This window comes from Lissotriton vulgaris, chromosome 5 (genome assembly GCF_964263255.1).
Source record: "Lissotriton vulgaris chromosome 5, aLisVul1.2, whole genome shotgun sequence".
Lineage (NCBI taxonomy): Eukaryota > Metazoa > Chordata > Amphibia > Caudata > Salamandridae > Lissotriton > Lissotriton vulgaris.
The window spans coordinates 1,033,064,712-1,033,089,517 of NC_141693.1; the positions used below are offsets into that span (position 1 = coordinate 1,033,064,712).

General features: G+C 41.2%; 1 protein-coding gene across 3 annotated transcripts in view; it reads left to right on the forward strand.

Moving 5' to 3' along the window:
• POLL (DNA polymerase lambda) overlaps positions 1-24,806 on the forward strand; it is a 279,739-nt gene that overhangs the window by 113,084 nt on the left and 141,849 nt on the right. For all 3 annotated transcript variants that reach the window (XM_086922660.1, XM_086922661.1, XM_086922662.1), the window contains exons 4-5: positions 21,650-21,836; positions 22,085-22,402. In XM_086922660.1, coding sequence (XP_086778786.1) covers positions 21,650-21,836; positions 22,085-22,402 — 505 coding nt within the window. The remainder of the gene's footprint in view (positions 1-21,649; positions 21,837-22,084; positions 22,403-24,806) is intronic.

Sequence of the window (24,806 nt, forward strand, 5' to 3'; positions counted from 1 at the left end):
TCCACTGTCACAGTCGAGCTACACTGGTAGGCTTGAAGTCGTGTTTGTAGTGCCACTGTAGTAGGTGGCTTAATAGGTGCTGTAATCTACTAGTGATGCTTACGTCTTGGTACACTTTATATCATATAATAAGGACGTATAGTCAAGTTACATATTACAGTTAGGAGTAGACCATTTTCATCATGTTGTAATGAGGAGCCAGGTACTTTACCACTGTTTAGCTGGTGTAAATTGCACAGAGTTTTAAAGCCAATAAAAATATAGTCCCCATCAAAAGGTAAAATATTCAGGGTGACCACGCAGAAAAGGTGGATTTCTTAAACCTATGTACTGACTTGGGGAAGGACACGTTATGGCTGACACATTTCTCTCAATTTACCTGGAGAGAATATGTGTTAGGAAAATAACAAAACTTGCCAGAGTGTGTCTGGCTTTGGTTTATTGTCGTAAATTACTATCACCCTTTTACCCCAATACGCATTTATTCTTATTAACTTCTGAAAAACATCCCTTGTATTGGTGATAAGACCAAAAGCTTGGAATCAAGCTCAAGGTTTCACACTTCTCAAAAAACGTTCTGTGGATCCAGATATCTCTAAAAATGTCTGGCCTATATCTCTCCACCCTTCTTTTTCCAGACTATTAAAAAAAATTGTCAGTAGGCAAATATTCTATTATTTGGAATCTAACAATCTTTTGGATGAGACCCAATCATGATTTCGACCATCCTACTGCATGGGAACTGCCTCACTGGCAGTCTTGGAGGATCGCTGGGCTATTCTTGAAAACTGAGGCTCAGTTTCAATGATATTATTTGATATATACATTCTCTCACTCCATCCTCCTGGAATGCCTGTTCTATATGGGCATCAGGCACATTGCTCCTAATTGGTTCAGACATTTGCTGTCTTATAGAACTCAATCTATCAGTCTTCCTCCTTACAAGTGTTTGCCTTGTTCTCTGATCTGTAGTGTACCCAATGAGTCAACACTAAGACATGTTATTTAACATCTATGTGGCATCCTTGTCCTCAATGGTTAGGTCTCTTGGTCTCAATAGAATTCTTTACTCTAATTATTCTCATCTAATAGCATCAGTGTCAGACAATCCGACTTTCACGCAACATATGTTTAGAGCCTGTATGTCTTCTATCACAAACTGGATGAACAAACACTATCTGAAACTAAAGATAGAAAAGACAGAAGCTCATAGCTTTGGCAAACAATCTTTATCCTCGTCACACTTATGGTGGCCACCAGAGCTAGGACAGGCCCCATTACCTTCTCTGTTGGCCAGGAACCTAGTTGTTTGTTTGGATGACAAGGTGGTTTGCTCCTCTTATGTAAATGTAGTCTCTCCTTCCTATTTTCTATTGCTTAGATTAGTTAACAAGGTACATCCTCTGTTGCCGATTTTTACTCGCCAGAAGGTAGTGCATGCTCTAATCACTTCCAGATTGTACTACTGAAGCTCTTTGTACCCGGGTCTCCCCCTTACCTCTTGCAACAGTTGCAAGTAGTTTGGCAGCACACTTTTTTTAGAATCTCCCTTGCAGGCAGCGAATTTTGACTCATCTTAGGCAGTAGCATTTACTTGCAGTACGCAAGCGATGTATCTTTAAGGCTATGTGCCTGGTTGTACAGTACCCACAAACAGTGGTCCTATCTACATAAAAAATTAATCGATTCTCATCATCATGTGTTGCAGTGTTTTGGAACCACGCTAATCTGTGATATCAGAATGGTATGAGGACCAAGGGGAGAAATGGAATGCTTTGTCTACTGATATTTATGGCTCCACCTTAGAATGTTGTTTCAGAAAAAGGCCTAAAACTTGGATTTTCAATTTTTCCTAGGCCACACTGTTTTCTGACTCTGTTCATGTTGTCTTGGCACCAGGATTCCTATTTTGGGTAGCAGCTGTGCATATTAAAAAAAAGTCATTTCATTTAATTTAAAATGTGCACACACATGTACGCACTGTTATTTTAACGCTTATTTAGAACTGATTTTAGAGCAGAACAATGTGTAAACATGTCATTGTAGATATCAGACCAACAGTAGCAAACATTATTGAACAAAAATAACTTAATGAAAGTAGGTAGCATAGTACATTAGAAAAGTACATTGTTGTTTAGGATTTTAGGACCCTAGTGTAATTTTCCCGATTCATGCCCTTTATATAGGTATAAATCCTCCTATCCTTATATAGGCATAGAAATCATAACCATATTTAGACATAGCTCATGCAGTCCAAATACGGCATGGCTACTTCCACTAGTTCGGAAAATCCACAACGAATTCTTGGAAAAATCGCCTTCAGCAGTCAGGGACTTCCCCTTGCTTGAATATTGATTTGTCTAAGAACTCATGGAGTTTTCAAAGAACTGGGACTCTTTTATGACGTTATTATGTCCAACCTTACGTCAAACTCGGCACCTTCAAGGTATAAATATGCCCACACTTGCCATAGCAAATACACAGTGGTTTGAAGCAGTTCGACTATTTACTTTCCCGACGCAGCTCGCTACAGCAAGTGCCGAAGGAAGCGACCCTCCAGCAGACGCACTGAGATAGACGCTGTCTTTTCTCTCGCTGAGAAATCCAGCTCCAGTGTTTCCAAGCTACCCTAGTGGGTTGTTGGGAAATAGAGTCCTGAGTCAGAGAGATACCAGACCTCCTTCATTCTAAACCAAGGTACGGAGCTGATTAGACCCTAAGAGAAATCTTCGATAGATTCTTGGCAAAAGAATACTAGATTTATGCTACACCTCACTTACTACTTCCCTCGTACTAGATTTAGGTTAGGTACACCGGGGTAGGCGTATTTTAGAAGAACCAGTTGTGTACTTTTAGTCTTTATTTATTCATGTATGTATTCTATGTATTTTATGGTTCAGAAACCATACCATGCTTTTACAGTATTATTTAATAATACTCTTTTTACTGTACGCATTATACTTTGCAACCAGTATTACGATTGTAACAGTTCATTTCTTCTGCATGAGAAAGAAGACTGTTCAATAAATACCTTTTATTGAAAACGCCTGTCTCTCTATTTCACTGCACCTCTGGTGAAACGAAGCATGCACGATTGACTGAGGAAAATATCTATCTATTGTTTCCACAACTCTGAAGATCAGTTTCATCTTGGTGAAACAAAGTTGTCATGTTTATGCGGTTGTCAGAAACGAATCCCCTCTTGTTTATTCGAGAAAGTTTCTAGTGACCTCTGAGCTAGCTGGCACTCACAATTAAGTCTAATATATTTAATAGAGACCTAGTCGACCTCAATCCTACTTCTAATTTATAGGATATATTATTCCAATGTGCAGAGCCTATTGGGAATATAGGAACTACACTACATGGCGCCCAACGTTTGGTAAGGCACTAATTTAACGCTAGATACTAGAGTAACTCAGTCGTGCTTTTCCCAGAGACCCCTTTTTCCCGTAAAATACTCCAATAGACGTCTGGAGTGAGTAAAAGGATAAAAAATCCGCCATAACTGAGTAGGACGAAATTCCTATGTATTAGTTTTTGGTTTGTTCAACGTTGAAGGATACAGTGTTCCAAAATATTGTGCACCGTATCTTTGTTTCCTTGAAGCTTGCTCTGCAAACTTTCATTAAACAATGTCGAATAACGGCGACAACAACGCAACCGGTAGAGCTGCAGTAAATGCAAACCAACCAGGTTTAGACGTTACAGGGTTTAATGAAGACGTCGATGATGCTATAATCATCCCGGAAAACGTAAGAAAAACCATAGCTATAAAGCTTATAGAAAATGGCCTATCACCGAGAGGTGGTAGGGTAATATTTGTCATAGAGGCACATGAATATCGGCAGACAGAGGTATTCTATTCATGGATTATCTTTCCATAGGCAAATCCAACAACACATGTGTTCCAGTTCTACAAGATAAAGGAACTTCCAGAGGAATACACTCCTTTCGAGGATGTTGAAATTCCACTAACTTACCAAGAGCATCAACTCTGGTTTAAAGGTGCCCTACAACATCAAAATCACATTACCAGGCTCGGTCCATTAGGTAGACCTGGAGCAACATGGCCGGTACTAGCCAGCTGTACACCACATCCTGACATTGAACAAATGACAGGTCCAGAACTGTTAGCTCAGCTAAAACAATTAATAAAAGTACATAGACAATTGGTACAATATGTCATGCGGACTCTAACAGTCCAACCTGCTATAAGAATTCCACAGCGCACCCCTCATCAGGAGAACACAAACAAAATCACACCGGAGACTATACAATCAGTCATTGGTAAATTGCCTGCAAAAAGGGAACAAATTCCATTCTGGTTAGCTCAAAAAATTACTCAAATAGAGGCAGTATTTCCCAATAGTACACCTCATGAGAAACACAGGATTCTAACAATCTGTTTACCAATGGGGATAGTACCACACGTGGAGGACTGTGACACTTGGGGTTCAGTCTTTGCTTCAATCTACACAAAAACACATGGTGTTCTGTCTATGGCGGTAATACCAGACGTCCTGAAACAGATTCAAAATGAATACGGACCAGAACCTGCCTTGAATCTTGGTATGAAATTACTAAAAGATTACAAACAGGTCACAGCTATATTATTAGCTAACATTAAAGGTGAAGCAGCGTCCGTGGCAATCCGCCAAAAATTAAAAGAACTTGATGTAACTGAGCAACTGTATGAACTTGCATGGATAATAGAAAAATCCTATGAAGAACTAGGTAGAGACAGTTTGGGAGGGAAACCAGTAAAACCCGAACTAGCAGAAAATCCTGAAAAAGTTTTCATCAAAAACAATTTAACTACTCCCAAAAAGAAGTGGGAAAATACTAGACAGTCACTTCCTAAAGAGAAGCTTTCCCGATCAAGAGGTAGGTCTCCTCAAAGGGAGCCCTCTGAAAAGAGATAAAACCTCAGAAATAGGGATAATTTGAGAAAACCTGATAGATATCAAGATACTGATACACGTTCCTCTCGTACCTTTCAGACTTCCTTGCAGAAATCCGAAAGAAGAGGATGATCAGAACACAAAGAAGAACGCGTGAAGTCCAAAGACGATCAGCACGTTCCAAAAAATAAGAAACAACAATTCACCAAGAAAAAGTAGCAGGTCTAAAAATCAGACATGCAGAATATCCTGAGGACACAACTCAAGAACGGGGAGTGGGCCCAGACAATGCTGGACAGTGCAGCAGAAGTTACCATAGCTCGCAGGATATTGAAGGATCATCTGGAGACAGTGGACTTGAATGAACGAATTCAAGTTGAAACTGCCGATACCAGGGTTAGTGTACCCCATAAGTTATATGAAGTAATGCTCCGGATGGAGGGGGACATAACTAGGAAAATAAAAGCACTCTTTTGGGAGAAGCTCTCTAAGGGTTATGTCATAACCCTTAGAGAGCTGAAAAAGACTGGCCACCTCAATTTGTCAGCGAGTGCCCACATGGCGAAGACATCATTATGCCAGCCTTCTTGAATCATATTCCAATTCATAAAAAAAACACCTATGCCAGAAAATGGTCTGTAGCCCAGGCTCCAGCATTGTATAAAAATCATGTGGGATGGGATGAGGATTCTCCTCACCATAAAATCCAGTTGAAAAATCAACCTAATGCTCAGAGGCAGTATCCAGTTAAGCAGGAAGCTAAAAAACAGGTCAGGGAGATCTTAGATCAACTTGAATACCAAGGGGTGATTGAAACATGCACCTCATTCATGAACAATCCTTTGTTTCCTTTTTGCAGGTTTGTCTAGGCAAGAGTTGTTTCAAGCCCTCCAGCGTGGAAACCCCTCTTCCTCGATAGTAATGCGCCACCGTGGCCCAATGACTAATGTCCTGCCCGGTTTTCTTTTCCCAACAGAACCTCCTAAAAGACAAACTTTTCCTTTCTAATTACCAACGACGCTGATAGAATTCAAATAAAAATTACCCGGTAAGAGCCTGCTCTGCTAAAACCTACCAAACACTGCCCCCCTAGAAGGCCATATAGACCTTCGAGCACGCCCCACACCCCTGTACAAATAGCGGTAACCTTTAAAACATCATTTGCGCACTGAATGAGTATGCAAAGAAACCTTTGAGCACGTTCCAGTCGCGGAAAGTTATCCTAAAGTACAACATTGTACGCACTATTACGGGAGAATGTTCGAGCCACTCACTACTCACCACATGTCCTTAACTTGACATCTGTACCTAAGGACACTGCGCAGCCCCATAGCACTTGCCTACTTTTTAATAACTTTCGTAACTCATGATACCAGACGCGCTCTTCATTACGTTTAGACAAAGGAGGGACTCGGGAAGGACAATATTTAACGGGGTCCAGCGTACAAGTCCAATAACTAGTAACACAAGAAAGGGTACAGAGTTCCCCGGGAAGAGTGGAAAAGAAAAAGTGCATGTACTGAAAGAAGAGGGGAATCCCCTTGTTGGAATTAAAACCCTCACACACTCAGATAACTAGGTGTCATGCTTCATCATATGGGTTCTGCTCCTCGTCAGACTGGCGCTGCAATGTCTGACGGGCTCCCGAAACCGGGGCTCTTTATCGGAGATCTTTTGTTCCGGCCATATGGTGCATGCGTGTGAGAGGGCGGGGAAGTGTAGTCGTGGCGTGAAAGGGTGGATTTTAAAAAAGGTGGGCCAGTCCACAATGTGATTTATTCGTGTGGTTGACTCCCTTGATTAAAAAGTGGGAGGGGAGGTAAATGCACTGGATTCATCCATGCATATTAACTACTTCCCTCTGGTCAGGTCGACATGTTTCTTGCCCAAATGGCAATCCCTCAGGACCTCGGTGAAAAGTACTACACAAAAAAATTACAGTGTGGTATACAACCTTCTTTAGTAGGTTATACAGGAACGCAGGCCGATAGGTCCTGCTGAAGTATTGCGACCTGTAAGAATAGAGACATATCACAGGACAGCACAGTGAGTGCATTATTCCATCGTAAGTGGTTCGCAAAAGTTAATATCAAGTACACACACAGGAGTGAAGGGTTAAAATCAGTGAACAAGTTTACAGGCATAGTGAAAAGGTAATTGTATCAAACAACCACCTTGCTTATGCAAAGTCATGCTCATTGGAGTTTAGAAGAAGCAAGAATTACTGCAAAATGAAGGAACCGGGCTATTTTGCTTACCCCAGAGATTTCCCCAAGGTGCCCCGCAGACTGCTCCCGTGGGATCGGCTGTTAAGGTATGGTACCTAATAGGGATGAAAAGTAATGGGCGATGGATATTACCAGTGGGGTTCAATGGTGTTTGGTGACAGGGAAAATAGAATTGGTAAAGCCCAATATGGACAACACGTGAAAGCTGCCAGCCAAACTCGGACCCGGAGTGGGGGTTGCTACGAGAGGACAAGTGCCCAGTAATGCAGTATTAGGCAGTAGCGGTTGTCAGATGCTCGAGGGGCGCGGGAGAACAAGGGACCATACGCCCTTCGAGCCGCGCCTCCGCCGGTCAACCAACGGAAAAGCCGAGGCTTCGACAGTGCGCTGTGACCCGACCAACCACAGAAACCAGGCAGCAAACTAACCCCACAGGCGCTCTTCATTACGGTCTTTCCTTAGCCACGTGTAATTCGGCATGACCACCAAATAGCTTTTCACTACCCCATGTGAAACCACCTTTAAGCCTCTACCACACTTCCCTCAACACTCCTACAATCACGACTCAGATCACGATGCTTCCATATCCCCTTGCACCAGTCACTAAAAAACTCTTGTTTCCCTCTTTTTCTAAATAACGCAGAACCCTGCTGAATTGGACGCCCGACCCTTCACTTTTTTAAATATGCCTTCGCTTTTCTTACATTTTATATATTTGAATGTTGATATTCCTCCTATGCTCCCAATTTATCTTTGATATGTCACTTTAATGCATGTGCCATTACACCACCACCTGTGCCTTTCTTATCTTATATTTTATATAATTGAATGTTGAAATTACTCCTATGCTCCTAATATATCTTTAATATGTCACCTCAATATGTGTACCATTACACCACCACCTGTGCCTTTCATGTACCAAACTCCTTCCAGGACTTAATTGCAACTCTCATACCTGATTAATATGGCATTCTTTCTTAATGGACCTTGCGTCCCCCAATACCAATACTGTGCACCGGTCTCATCCTCATTGGGGCATATTCATGTAATTATCCGTCGCCTGACTGAATGTCGTACCTATGTATCTGTGATTGATGCCTATATGGCATCTAAAACGGCTTAAAAAACATTTGCAACTTACAAATTGCTCATACTTGAATGACATGTCGGATTCTCTAAAACGCCTCAATCGGCGCAACTTTCGCAATTACGCCTTTGAATATGAACTTTTACCATGCCGTCCTAACATGTTGTGTTGTAACTTTGCCTCCTCCTCCCATCCCATTTTGAAATTATCATTTATGATGAATGGTCTTGACCAATTCTAAACATGCTTAAATATACATATATTATTATTTGTCAGGGGTGCGTTCTAGCACCTACCCTGTTCTCACTCTTCGTCAACGGGGTGGCTGATTTACTCTCCCTGGTCCCCACTGATGCCCCAGTGTTGGCAGGTGATTACATTCCTATCCTCATGTTTGCGGACAATACTTTAATTATCTCCAAGACACCCTGTGGCCTGCAAAGGGCCCTTCACTGGTTTGGAGATTTCTGTCAGAACCGGGGATTAGAGATCAATACGGCAAAGACCAAGTTCATGTCCTTTAATGAACATAATTCATTTCGGGGCAAAATCTTTATGAATGATGCTCCCTTGGAAAAAGTCAGTGCCTTCTCTTATCTTGGTTTAACCCTTCAGAAGGATATGAGATGGACAAACCAACTTGACGTAGCTGTTTTAAAACAGAAGCAACAGGCAAGGATCCTTACAGCCAAATTCAAATCTTCCTTTACCAAACCAATCAGTCCGGTGTTAGAGATATATGGCACAAAGGTACTAATCTCTGCCTTATATGGAGCCGAGCTATGGGGGTTCGTAAATTTGAACCAACTACCTGTAGCTGAGAATTCCTTTTTATGTAAGGTTACCAGAGTCCCGCAGAGTACACCCACGCGTACTTTACTATTAAATCTAGGCAGGAAAGCAGTAGAAGACCTGGCGAAACTTCGCCCTCTACTATACTGGCGAAGACTGTGGTGTACCGAAGAATTATCGCATTACGCCAAAGGTCTCAAAGATATAATGGATGCTGACCGCTTTCATAAGATAAAATGGTTGAAAGAGATTAGATTACACTTATCGAACTTGGGCATGAGTGAACTGTGAAATGATCCTTCCAATGCTGTCTTTCCCTCAAAAAAGATTTTGAAGGAGAGGTACTGGGAGATGATCATGGCTTCCGGTTGTTCCAACGGACTCTCTAAGCACCTAATGGGCCGTTTCTTGGAACTCAAATCAAGGCCTGTGTTAGAAAAATACTGGGATGCTATTGAGAAACCATATGACCGAAAATTGTATTTTCAGCTAAGGGTAGGAACCTTACCGGTTAGGTTTTTTACTAGTAATTGGGCAGGAGCCACTAATAATGTATGCCCATTGTACCCTGATAGTCAGGAAACAATAAGTCACCTACTGTTTTTTTGCCCATCATGCTAAACCTCGCAGTATGTGGGTTAAACCTATTTGTAACCTACTTGGCTTTAGAAGGCATGAGAAAGCACTTAAAGTCTTAACTACAGATCCAGCCTTGCCGATAGCAATAGCCATGGCTAAGTTTTTGGGTTGGGCTTGGTCTATTTGAGCAAAGGTGCCACACCTGGTATGCCAATAATTGATAAATTATCATCGTATCATCAGTCCCGGAAGTAGATTGAGAACTGGAATAATGAAATGTCTCAGGGTTTTATGTATGAATTTTAAGGGGTATCCCATCATTGATTATCAGGATGTATTCGTCAGTTAGTAAAGGAATTTAATAATATGTTAATTCATTAGTAAATGTTTGTATATTTGTAGTTCTTATTTATTTCTTATTGCTAATGATGTATTGATGAAATGGTGTTGTTGTGCTTTTATGATATCACTATCGAATAAAGCTAATTGAAATTGAGAAAATGAACATATATATTACGCTTGAATATTTAAAAAATGTTGGTTTTCATTTCCCCATACCTGTATGACTAACTATCCTTCACCCAATCTACACTCTACTCTCCATCCACATCACTGTGGTACTCTCACCTCTTCCGCCCTTTCTTCTTACCTATAATCCTTTTCTATCTCTCTTCCCTTAACACGACTATATGTACCATATACTAACAGCCCCCTACACTAACACATTTCTTCTTTCTGAATGCACTCTTCCCCTATACTCCATCTGACCACTCTTCACCTTATCTCTCCCCTTTTCCTCAACTCTAACCTCCCTGCCCACCCCAACTCACCACTCTACGACTACACAACACTAACCCTTTTGCTCTCTCCTGAATTTCTCTCACTACAGTATGCACAGCCCTGAGGAAGCCCCAGGCCGGATGCCCATGTAAGGGGGCGAAACACGTGTTGGCTGTCTCTCTTCGCCGACTCTTATGAATAGAGTACAAATAAACTCACTATGAACAAATACAAAAACCATTGCGGAATTGGAATTTTTTCCAAGATACCTGAAACAACTCTTGCCCAGACAAACCTGCACAAATCCTGCTTACCCTAGGGGCACTCCCCCTGTCAAAGGCAAGAACCAAGAACAAAAAATCCACGCTCACTTTCTGGCGAGTAAGGGATTGGGACCTCTTTCCCCTCATTTCCAAAAAACAACCCTTTGTTTCCTGTCTCCAAGCCAGACAATATGCGTCGTCTAGTTTTGTACTACAGACACTTAAACTCTTGTTGCAAAACTTTTACAGTTCAAAATGCACTCAGTGCAGCACTGATGAATAGCACTGTGCGAAAAAAAATTAAAACTACATAAGATATTTCTAACGGTTTCTTTTGTCAAAACATTGCACCTGAAAGCAGGTGTTTGACCGCTTTCTCAATCATGGGGACACAGCATCATTTTGCCGTCTCCCTCAAGGATTCAAGAATAGTCCAGGGTTATTTTCAGCCAGAGTAACGGAGTTAATACAAACGTATGATGATGAGGCATTATATTATGTCGATGACATCTATCTTACAGACAATGACTTTGATGTGCACTTGAAAAGAGTGAACACCATAATACTTGGGTTTGCTTCTGAAGGGTACAAATTCAATTTTAAGAAATCACGAATTGCCCACCTCAACACCCTTTTCTTAGGATACGAACCTTCAAGTGAAGGCAAAAGCCTAGCAGCCAACTTTTTAGAAAAGAGTGCGCTGCTCGAACCTCCAAAAGCACTGAAAAACGTAGTCAATTCTAGGGTTCCTGAATTTCGGAAGAACTTACATTCTAAACTACGTAGAAAGGGTTAAACCTCTCTACGAATTAATCAAACCTGATTTCAAAAAAACTAATTGGACTCAAAAACACACAGAAATTTTGCGTTCAGTGCAAACAGACATGTTAGCAACAAAACATTTACAAACACGCAACAATGTACGCAACCTTGTATTCCGAATCATCCCAGGGAGATGCGTATTCACATACCTAACCTTTAATGAAGGTGAAAAGGTACAAATAGCTTACAAATCACACTTGTACACACAAGCTGAAATGAAATTCACTTCTACAGAAAAAATTCTGACAGCGGTTTAAACTGCAGTAGCAAAAGAGAGAGCACTCGCGCTGGGTAAACGCATAATGGTCGTTACGCCTGTACCTGCCTTAGAGGCAGTGACAAAAGCAAGCATTCCAAGTGCAAAAGCTTTACATCCGAGATGGATACAATGGGTTAACTCTCTTGCTGTAACAGACGTTGAGTACGTTTTTGACCCCTACTTAAAAACACGAGAATTTCTACAATATGAACAAGAATGTCCTCTGCCCATTGACATTCTGCCTCTAGAACATTACGGATGTATAATCTATACTGACAGCTCAGCACAACCCGCAATTGGGGGCAAACAAGCTTATAGTGCTGCGTGCGCGATTGTTAAAGGCCGCTGGCGCAATGGTAAATTCAGACCTTTGGTCACAAAAACTCAGTCCTTAGGAGATTGTACAGCTCACCGAGCTGAACTCCAGGCTTTCAAGATGGCGCTTGAGAATACTGATCACGAATCCCCCACACTCGTAGTGTGCGATTCGTATTACTACGTCCAGTCCTACAATGAATACTTGCAGAATTGGGTACAAAACGGTTTCAGAGACGCAAAAGGTGGCACAATCAAGCATAAATTGCTTTGGGAACAAGTAGTTCTATTACAGAAAGAACTACAAAAGACTCACGTGATACATACACTGAGTCATCAGCGTGATGGCGTTCACTTTGCAGGGAATTCATTGGCTGATGAAGCCGCGAAGGCAGCTGTGCAAACGGCTTCCGTAGCTGCAATCACTCGTTCAAAAACGAAAATAGACAGCGAAATAATGCAAGCTGTCACTGCCTCAGTAAAAGACAGTGGTAAAACACATCCAAGAGGCTTTCCACTCAAGTACTCATATATAACTGATGCAAATAATGTTCCTTTTGCTCAAATTCCTGGAGTTGGGGATAGAGTAATTCCAAACTTGAAACACAGATTAGGACTAATTTTAGCGGCACATGGAGGGCTTGTTTCTGCGCACGCAGGTGTTTCTGCCACAGTGTCATTATTAAAGCAGAGATTCTGGTGGCCGCGCCTGAGGAAACAAACGCGAAACTATGTTTTGGAATGTGAAATCTGCCAGAAAATGAAAGTTTCAACAGTGAAACGCCCGGCACAGACGCCCCTTCTAATTTCAGATAAACCATTAGCGTGCGTTTATCTGGACCACTGTGGTCCCTTACAGAGGGATTGCAACTATAAATATATCATGGTCGCAGTGGATTCCTGCTCAAGATTCATTTGGATGTGGCCTCAGCGCTCGGCTGACGCCCGAACTGTTATAAAAGATTTGCGAGTCTTTATCGGCACATACGCAATCGGCACGCTACATTCTGACCAGGGTCCTGCGTTTAGCTCCAAAGCTTACAAAGAGGCCATGGCCAGCTTGAGCGTTGCATTGCGGTACGCAACTCCATTCCATCCTGGGGGAAATGCGGTAGTGGAAAGAAAAAATCGAGACATAAAGGAATCTATAACAGCAAGGGTATTAGTGTCCAACGTAGTCTTAACAATCTGCCAAGAAATTCTCTGGGTGGAATCACTCCATATGAAATACTTTTTGGTACTAGAATGCTTATCCAGGACCTTGATCATCACTCTTCAGTGGTAGAACAAAAACCCTTTGATATCAAAGAGCGTTTGGCTGTTTTGCAGGACTTAAATGAAACACGAAGAAGTCTGAGCAACACAACACAGAAGACAACGACCACTGAAGAAAAACCACCTGTCCCAGCAAGACCTGTCTGGATTCCAAAGATTGGGGATCTAGTCAGGGAAAAGATCGCGGTCAAGAAGGAATTTGGGCCTTCTGTCAGACAACCAGTACCTGTCTTAGCATCCACGGTACAAGATCAGTGTTACTCCCGCCCCTTGCTGGAAGAAAGGAGAACCGAGTCGTATCCATCGACCTGGTCAAACCACATCATGTGGCCGATAATAAGTAGTAGGCCCAGTGGACTCCAAAGATGTAGCAGAAGACCAAATCTTGCTACTATACAAGAGGTTCAAACTGAAAGACTCATCACGTTTGAAGAATCTACAGTGAGAAAAGAAGGACTATGCAACAAAGCCATGGAACTTGTGCCTCTTGAAACCCAAATAACAGTTCGTCAAGACACCCCTGTCTACAATGATGTATCATCTGACTATACCAATAAGTCAAGGGAACAAGCAGCTCCAGCGATTTCAAATAATCCGGATGCCATACCAACAATTGACAGAACTGCCTCTGGCTATTTCATCAACTTTGATGACTTTTCTGATGATCCCAGAGAGCACGAAATAAAACCAGCAAATGAAACATTCAAGGAACAAGTAACTGAACTTTGTCACCAGCTTGCAAATACATATCTTGTTTCACCATGGGCTGTATTTTGGATTGTGCTAGGTTTACTTTTTCTCCTACTCATTCTTGTTTTAAGTTTGGGAAAGCTGATAGATGGAAAATAAAGTAAAATGGACACAGCAAGTAAGAACATCAACTTGCTCCTGAAGCCAGACAAATCATCTCATTGTGAACAAAGAGACCTGTCATCAGTGAACATCACAGCCATTCCCCTACCTGGTGGTATAGCATGGGACAGAACTGATTATGACATTTATGGTCCTGTTGAGCTGTTGAAGATTCCACACCAATTTAAGGTTTCCTTGAGTGATTTTGTTTCACCCAGCACATTTTCTGATGATTGAGACTTTGAGACTGTTAATAACATGATGGCGGATTTAGAAATGTCAGCAAAATTTGAAAAACATGAATACTTAGAAGGTTCATCAGACTATGAACAAATGTATTGTTTTAATCATTTTGGTCATCATTATTTGCACAAATCAGCAAATCCTAGAAATGTTTTAACTTATAATCAATGGGAACATTGTCCAACGCCACCAAAGGGTAGCTCTAGAACATTTTATAAAAAATTTCCAATCTTTTTCAGGTTTCAATACCACAAATGCAGAAACATTTTACTTTAGAAATGTTAATAAGACAGGAATTAAAAGTATGTTGACTAATACTAAGCAAATGTATTCTGCGGCCTTTTATGCTCAGTTGTCCACATTGGGGTTTGACTTTTGGAAAGACAACATTGGGACAAAAACTGAATGGGGCACAAAAGACTGGCAGGTGCAAGGTTTAGAAGCATTATTTAGAGCCTGCATCATCCCAGAACAAATACTGTTCTTAAATGAAACTGTTCAACAGACATCTTGTCTTGGCCTGGCTAAGATAAAGGATTTAAACAAACCGTCCATACCAAAACCCACATCTGATAGTAATACCACTACAGATGAGGACGTAGGCGTAAACCACGTTTTAAAACAGAACAGAACTAATCCTGATTGGAAAAAATTGTTAATCTGGCCCACAGACACGAATAACTGTCAAGATGGATTCCTGAACAAGAAAGAAAGGTTTACATTAACTAGGCCAGATCCAAGATATATCCGAGACAACATCCAGGGATAATAACAACTTACAGTGTAGGAAAACTATGCCTTGAGTGGCTACAGAAATCCACACTCCCGGAAATAAAACAACATTTAACTCTACTTAAAGATGGTGTTGAATTAAGAGACTTCTTACAAGGGCCTCTTAAACCACGTCATAAACGTTTCATATACGCCGGTATTTACGCTGCTTATAATGAAGCATGGAAAGTCACGCAGATGAAAACTGCAGAACGAATATGAGATATAGATCGTATTAATTTAGAGAAAGCTCTCTCTGTAGTTGACAATGGTATAACAACTCTGTCATCCAGAATGTATTCTTTGGACAGCATTGTCTCCTCTGCCATAGACATAATGGAACAGGACTTGCTTATGTTACAACATGGCCAGTCTCAATTGCGTTCTATATTGCTGCTAGGCTGGACGTTACAAAACCGTCGTACTGGCTATGTGCCTTGGCGTCTAATCAACACCACGTCATTGTTTACTGGGTTTAACCTTACAGATGAAAATATATCTTTGGCACAAAGGGGAGCAGACTATACGGTGCTGAGCATAGAAAAACTAGAGAGATTACCATTGACCGTTTCTGAGAAGCCAGCCGTTGAATGGATAATACATTGCACCATCACGATACCAGTGACGATTTTCCAGTTTCAGTATTGCTTAAAACACATACCAGCAGTCCTGTATGAAAGGTTGGGTAAAAAGTACATAAAGTCGACCTGGGATTTACCATACACACACAAATGTTGTAGTGGGGGAAAGGAGGTGTTTCTTAGTAGTAAAAAGTGCAACAACGCACTAAGCGGAACTCTTCTATGTCAAGGCATTAATTTGCATGGCGCCTGCCATGGTTCTTCAAACAACTTATCATGCCACCTGCAGGGTTCCCTGGCAGCCATGATAGATCCAATTTTTAGGCAGCTTTCCAATGGAAGCTACATAATGCTGAATGATCATAGCTGTTGTGGAATGATGCCAGGGACAGCCTATCTCGTTAGTGTGTCAGCCAGGGTCACTTGTTGTATGCAAGTATTGTTTCCTAAGAGCAACACAGACGGGGAGTCGCCGCTATGGCCTTCACTGAACATCTCTTCTATACGAATTGATACAGAATGAAAGCCATTCTTTTACAAAGAACTGCCACTGACCTCGTCCAGAGAGACGTATGATTTGCAATTTGCAAGGACTTCTGCAGAGATACATGCCCTATTATCAACAAACTGCATGTTTGTCGTATCTTAAACATGTCTGATACCAGTGGTATAGTACATGTATTTAAGATGATTTTTTCGGGACTGTTAGCACCGTTTGAAGCAGTCCTGGGCATTTTTTCTAACTTCGTGCACTCTGTGTTCGGCGGCCTGCCTGTCATCTTGGGACTCATAGCAAGGATACTATTTTTGTTTCTTCTGCTCCGATATGGCAATTCCAGTCACCAGCGATACTCAGATTACCATGGAAAATGTTCTTCTTCTGGCGATGCATTATCGTGACCGACTAACACAGATTCTTGGCTTGGCTCGTTTGAGAGATCTGAATACCACGTGGTACCTATCGTTCAGACCACTCTGGCAAGATTGCATCCTACCTGTTCTCCGATGCTTGCTTTGTGGAGAGGAATGCGTGTTAGATATCTGTCTGACATTTCCATCAGCGCTGCCAACAGATGTTGACGCTTTACTTGGTTCGGTAACGGCTCATGCTTTGTGATGCTCCCAACGTCTACCAATCTTGATGACAGCATTCTTTGAGGTCTCACCAGCAATTCCAGCTGGGGGTGAGATACGTGGCCCAACAGGCACACAGGTACCATCTACTGCGAACATTGCTAATGCGACTAACGCTGACGGCGATGCTTCTCATCTGTGTACAATTGATCTACTTAATGAAGTGGTTCAACTTTCATCTACTGTGGTAGACGATTTCTTTGCCAGCCTTGATGACTTAATGTTTTCTCCTGACACCGAGAATAACTTTTGAAATTAGCACACTGCATTCTATGTACTCTGATTCGACCTACATTTTTTCTAAACAAAACATCTAACTTTGGAACTCTATTTTTCTACGATTTTATTTGACTTTTTTCCAAAACTGAACTTTGGCACAAAGTAATCTGCTTAAAGTAGTACTATTCTTAGAGATCAAGAATTCTTTGAATACTTCCTAGAAACAATATTGACCTTATCTACAAACTAAAACAGTTTATATATTCTGCAATGGGATGGTCTCGAAAAAAATAAATTCTGTACCTAAGAGCCATTTCATAAATGTAATTTTCGCGATTCATTCAGTTAGCATTGTCGATGTCACCCTATACGCTTAATATGAAGTCATTGCTTTTAAATGCATACTATACAAATGCTCATTTTACGTGTGCGACCATTTTTAAAATGCAAAAACAACAGTTGATGGACAGAATGCAGAACAATGTCATACATTCACCCCAGTACAGAGATCTGGGCCTAAATCCATCTTTTTTTGCTCACCATGCCATTCCAGTTTTAAAATGCAACTTTTGTATTTTGGGGTGGGATTGTAAAACACATGCTTTAGATATGTTTTAGTGCTTATAATTTAGTAATGTTAAACATAATAAAGTGGAGTGGGTGTTGTATAGGATTTTAGGACCCTAGTTTAATTTTCCCAATTCATGCCCTTATGTAAGTATAAATCACCCTATCCTTATATAGGCATAAGAATCATAACCATATTTAGACATAATTCATGCAGTCCAAATACGACATCGCTACTTCCACTACTTCCGAAAATCCACAACGATTTCTTGGAAAAATCGCCTTCAGCAGTCAGGGACTTCCCCTTGCTTGAATATTGATTTGTCCAAGAACTCATGCAGTTTTCAAAGAACTGAGACTCTTTTATGACGTTATTATGTCCAACCTTACGTCAAACTCGGCACCTTCAAGGTATAAATATGCCCACACTTGCCATAGCAAAAATACGGTGGTTTGAAGCAGTTCGACTATCTACTTGCCTGACGCAGCTTGCTACAGCAAGTGCCGAAGGAAGCCGACCCTCCAGCAGACGCACTGAGAGAGACGCTGTCTTTTCTCTCGCCGAGAAATCCAGCTCCAGTGTTTCCAAGCTACCCTTGAGGGTAGTTGGGAAATCGAGTCCTGAGACAGAGAGATACCAGACCTCCTTCATTCTAAACCAAGATACAGAGCTGATTAGACCCTAAGAGAAATCTTGGATAGATTCTTGGCAAAAGATACTAGATTTATGCTACACCTCACTTACTACTTCCCTCGTACTAGACTTAGGTTAGGTACACCGGGGTAGGCGTATTTTAGAAGCACCAGTTGAGCACTTTTAGTCTTTATTTATTCATGTATGTATTCTATGTATTTTATGGCTTAGAAACCATACCATGCTTTTACAGTATTATTTCATAATGCCCTTTTTACTGTACGCATTATACTTTGCAGCCAGTATTACGATTGTAGCAGTTAATTTCTTCTGCATGAGAAAGAAGACTGTTCAATAAATACCTTTTATTGAAAACGCCCGTCTCTCTATTTCTCTGCACCTCTGGTGAAACGAAGCATGCACGATTGACTGAGTAAATTATCTATCTATTGTTTCCACGACTCTGAAGATCAATTTCATCTTGGGGAAACAAAGTTGTCATGTTTATGCGGTTGTCAGAAACTAATCCCTTCTTGTTTATTCAAGAAAGTTTCTAGTGACCTCTGAGCTAGCTGGCACTCACAATTAAGTCTAATATATTCAATAGAGACCTAGTCGACCTCAGTCCTACGTCTAATCTATAGGATATATTATTCCAAGACGCTAAGCCTATTGGGAAAATTGGAACTACAATTACAACATTGTAATGATCCCTACACATCTAGCCCTAGCTAATAAACATATTAGCATTCAAATCTGCTGTTTTATGAGGAATTGATATTTAGATATTGTTGTTGCATGCCTGAATTTCATTTAATTTGGAGTCCCCAACCTCCCTTCTAGACAAGGTCAAATTTTGTTTATTTAACCCCGTTTGTTATTAAACTATGGCTTTGACGCTGTTACATGGAAAACCGCTCTGCTTGTCCTGTAATCTGAAGCTCTTCATGCTCTTATTGAGAGGGCTGAGAGTAATCTTCTACATCATTTGTAAAATGATTTTAAGAAAAATTAACCTCATACCTAAAGATGTAAGTTGGGATGAAAAGCATCAGCGTCACTTAAGTGTTCATATTAGTAAGTAAAAAGTAAGTAAGTAAAAATATATTTATAAAGCACTCGAATGCTGCGGCGTCTTGGCGCTGAGGAGGTGAGAGTGGAGCTACTCAGTTCAGACGTGAACTTAGTTGGAAGGAAACAACCAGGTTTTTGAGCATTTTCCTAAAATGCTGCCTGTTTTGCTGTATCCTCATGGCGGCCGGCATAGCTGTAGCCTCATGGAGGCTGGCAGCTTGTTCCCCAATTTAGCTGCTCAATGGGACAGACTCCTGCCTCCCTATCTAGCTCTGCGACTTTTAGGAATCTAACCATGTTAGTAGATCTGAGATTTCTAGTAGGCGAAAACTAGAGAAACAGTTTCTGTATATCCACGGCTCCTCCGCCGTACAATGCCTTGTGAACCAGACAGAGGGCCTTGAGTTCTTGAGGAGGCAGCCAGTGCAGTAGCCTAATGCTAGCAGTAGTGGGATGACCTTTAGGAATATTTAGAAGTAGTTGCGCAGATGCGTTTTGTAAGGATTGTAGTTTGGCCATCTGCGCCTGTCAATGCTGAGGAATAGTGCATTACAGTAGTTTACTTTGGAGAGAATGAGAGCTACTAAGACAGGTTTGCTGAGCTCCTGTGGAATGAACAGCAGGACCTTACATAAGATCTTCAGTAAAAAGAAACAGGCAGACGTCAGGCGACTAATCTGGCCTGCGAAGTTTAGCCGATTGTTGAAAATCACTCCTAGGTCCTTGCCTTAGTTGTCAGGCGCGGACACTCACCCACCTCAGTTGGCCACCATGTTCGATTCCACAGGGTTGGGCCCTTCCCAAACACTATAACCTCCGTTTTATCTGTGTTAATTTTAAGAAAGTTATTCATCCAACTCATGATGTCAGTCAGGCAGTTATGGAAGCTGATGGCTGTAACCTCGGTTTTTGTGATTCAGATATGACAATCTGAGAGTCATCCGCGTACAAGACCATAGTGAAACCATGCTCTCTGATGAGTTTGGCCATCGGGGTGACATAGATGTTGAATAGGGTCAGTGTTACTGTGGAACCCCACATGGAAGATGGAAAATGTCAGATTGAAGATTATCTCAGTGTATCCTCTGCTCTCTAAATGCTAGAAAGGAGGAGAGAAGGGTCAGAGCTGTCTGTTTAATCCCCAAGGCCTCCAGCCGCTGCACTAATACCGCATGCATCTTTGTGTCAAATGCTGTTGATAGGTCTAGTAGGATAAGGGCGGCTCTGCCCACCCCCCAAGTCTCCCACCCCCCTCCGCCCCCATCCATCTGTCTGCAAATCTCCTGTGTGGCCATCATCAGGGCAGACTCAGTGGAATGACATGGTTGGAAGCCATGCTGGCTAGAATTTAAATGATTGTTAGAATCAAGGTGTTGAATCAACTCCCTGTTTAGTGATTTTTCAAGAATTTTAGCTGCTATTTGCAAGCATGATAATCGGTCTGTAGTTTTTGACCTCAGTCAATCCAGGACTGAGGGAAAGTCCCTGACTTAATTGCTTCATTTAGGAGTGGAGCTAGATAGGAACTGATCTTTTCTGAGACGAGAGTGGCTGGGGGGCAGGGATGATTGGGAGAACCAGATTTAGTTAATAAAAGGAGGTTATTCACCTTCTTTTGGGTAAAGTACAAAAAGCAGGTTGGTTGGCCCTGAGTTGAATTCTCCGATATTAAAGCTACTGTCCTTTTCTCTAAGTATCAAACAAATATATGAACTAGAAGAATACTAGCAGAATTTACAATATATGTTGGACCCATTGTTGCAGTACGATAATCATAAATGCATGTGAGCTAATCAGTGCTTGCAAATGAATAATGAATTGTATGGCTTGAGAATTCGATGAGCAAATGCGCAATATAAGTGCCTCCTAATAGGTAGGAAAGGCAAAACATACAACAGCATATTCGCTTATTGTAAAGTCACAAACTACCACACATGTTCAGTGAATTACCAAATACACGTTTCGGCCCACTTTATTTCATGCTTTTATAATCTGTCACATTTTTTCAGCATGTGCGTGTGAATGAAAAGTGAAGATCTGTATGGCACCCTTATGATCCCCTAAAATCTCTCAGAGCATTTTTATATAATTCCTGAACCACCACTGGCATTAATCATGGTGTTCTGGTATATGATGGATGGCGCCAATAATACGATGGTTGATGTTAATTGGGGGTTGTGTGAATATGTAGTGCTTGATTTCTTTTTTTGCGTGTAATAACTGATTTCTTTTTTTATGTTTATTGTCCATAAACACTTGCTTTGTATCAGTTATCTAGATGGTGAGCATCAGGTTAAAAACGAGCACCTTGTCTCCGCTGGTGAGAATATTCAACCAAACACATCAGTTGAAATAAAAGAATCCGCTACAGAAAAACGCCTGAAAATACCCTCTACGATGCAAGATAAAACCGACGCTCAGCAACAGAAAGCATCTGAGACATCTTCTACATCTCAGGTCAGTCTTACTGTAAAAATATGTACACTGCTTCACATTCTTATCAGTGTAACTATCTAAAGTTAATTGGCCCAGATTGAAATTTACCATTGCTAGCTTAATTAGGAGAGATAAATTACATACAAAAGCAGTTTTTATTATTATGGACAATACTTCTGATTTAGAGCTGTGGAAATGCTAGAGTGCACCTACTTTTTTGATGTAGATTATTTTTTTCTATACTACTGTCTTCCATTTTCTCTTTTAAGATGTCAGAAGATGAAGGCAGTGAGGAGGGAGAGCCTGATGTTACACAGAGTGATCTGAATGCTTTGCTCCTTGGCCAGCCCTCGTCTTCCTCCCATTCAGAGTCCAGCCGCACCAACATTGTTGCAACTGTTTCTGAGAAGTGGGTTTGCAGCCAGTCCTCCGAAACAAAGAAGCAGAATTACAACAAGCTACTTACAGACAAGTTGGAAGTGTTGGCTAAAGCCTACACCGTCCAAGGAGATCGATGGCGCGCTCTGGGATATTCCAAAGCCATCAATGCACTGAAGAGCTACCACAAACCAGTCACCTCCTTTCAGGTAAAGCTACCGCCAGAACATGCTTGTAAGGATCTGTAGCGGAAAGTGTGAGCGAGTGAATTAAAAAAGGGCATGAATATGTTTGTAATTAAAAATTAGTCACTTTCAGAGAAACGAAATGCATGGCAAGCATTAACTTCCAGTTGTCTGGTGGGATGAAACCAGAAAGATAAACCGGATGAAGTGAGACAACAGGGCCTTGATACATAAACTTTGGAATTGGGATTTATGAAGAGCATGTGTTAGATGAAGCTATACATTCTAATACTAACAATGAACTGAAAGATTCTAGTGTAAAATTGACTGCAAAAGAAGAAGTAGAAGGTGGATAGACTAGTAAAAAAACACAAAATGTACCTTATGATGGGTTGACGTTAAAGCATTCAGAGTGGGTAGTGGTGGGAGGTGCAAGAATAATGCAACGTCTGAGACAAAACAGAAGAGTGAGTAAATCTACCAGATGTAATCCTTTGACCTTCAGTTTACATGCAGTTCCCTGCAGCCAATAAATTAGTGCACTGAGCAGTCTTTCTAAACTAGATAGGTATAGTGGTACTTATCTCCTATTCATATGATGCCCTCGTAGGGGAAAAATCTCACGCATATGTGCAACTTTCTATATATTAATTATAATACGCAAAGAAGAACGGTTTCCTATGTCTTAAAGAAGCTTGTTCAAAGACTGTTGTTAGTCTATAGGAAATAATCCCTAAAACATCCCGTCATCCTGCTGCCCTTATAAACGTGGGACAGCATTAAACAATCTACAGTAGAGTAGTCTTTTATTCTTTCGGTCAACATGTTAGTCAAAATGTGAACCTCTGGCTCTACAAAGTTCCCCTCTTTCAAGTCAGCAATAATGAGGAACTCAGAAAATATTTGTTATTAGCCAGACTTAACTATGCAATGAGCTTTACCTGGACATCCAAATACTACATTTCAGTATTTGCCAGACCCATTTTCCAGAACTTAAACAGGGACAACCAAAAGAGATCTAAATCAGTTCCTTTGAACTGTTTTTTGTTTCAAAAGTAAGTGAATTAAATGTTTTATTTCTATGTGCAGAGCGTTGGCGGCCTGGTATACATGTATTGTGTTGTAAATGGATTCCTGTACTTCTTGTCAAGGCCTAGTACACTTTACTAGAGCACTCTGCATGTGGGCTAACATATAGAACCTAATCTCAAAGTGATTGGATAAGGAAGTGTCTTGGTTGCAGTGTTAACTAAAGTGTGGGTTGTCTATGTTTTGTATGATGCCCTTAGAGTTTGCTGCAAACTTGTTACAGCATCATGCAGCCACACTGTAAGCAGCTGATAGTGTGGGGATAGCTTCTCAAGCAGCCTATATAAACCACTGTCATTTTGAGGTCATGTATGTCACATTGTTGGAGAACGATCCCTGTACCCAGGACAGGTACTCTATTTACTCAACATGAGAGTACACTTGCTCTGGACCTATTATTACAATGTGCCAGAGACAACCCCCTTTCTCTTCACAGTGAGGTGTGTTTTCTCTAATGTCTTGCTGTCCATACACAAAACAGTGTTTGTATCTTAGAACCTTAAAAATTACCGGGTGGCAATCAACTCAAAATGTCCAATGGTAACTGCCCTTGGTCAGACAGTCCATCATTCCACACTCAAACAGGTGAAGAGATGAGAAAAATGTGTGGTGGAGAGGAAGGCACCTCACGGGCGAACAACCCTCGGGGAACTTGGCAGATATTTTTACCAATTCTATGCCCCTTTCTCATCATCGGTTGCCATTCCAATCCAGAAAGAAATGAGTGTACAAAACACAGAAAGTGTACAACACAAAAGCAAAAATGCGTGTAAAACGGTGCTAGACAGAAAGCTTACAACAATAGCCAACTAGTGTGACCAACATAAACAAGTGACATAAAATCATCAGACACACTCACTATATATCTTTATTATTTATATTAGTGTGTGCTGGTGAATTAAAACGGCTGGTAGCTTAAATATGCATACCAATACCTGATACCGACATGTTTCACTGCCCCAATGCTTTTGGCAGATTCATCAGGGTATTAACACTCGGTCACTGCACCGATTGTGGACACCTCTTTCTGGACACTGTTGAGTTGAAAAAACAACAACACACCCGTATAGAACCATTAAAAGACCTTGTTGTGGCACCAATCTGGACATCTTATTCCTCTAGAAAAATATTGGGGTCAAAAATAATAAGGCACTATTTACCCTGATTCAGCCCTGTCTTCTCATACCAGCTGTTCAAGCCCCCATCCACTTTGTTTTGTGTCGATTGATACATCAGTCTGCAAAGGGTAAAGACCATCTGATCAACAACCTATGCTGGGCGCCTACATCAGTGAACTGTAAAGGCACTCAATGCACAACTTGCTCGTAAGTCGATTGCT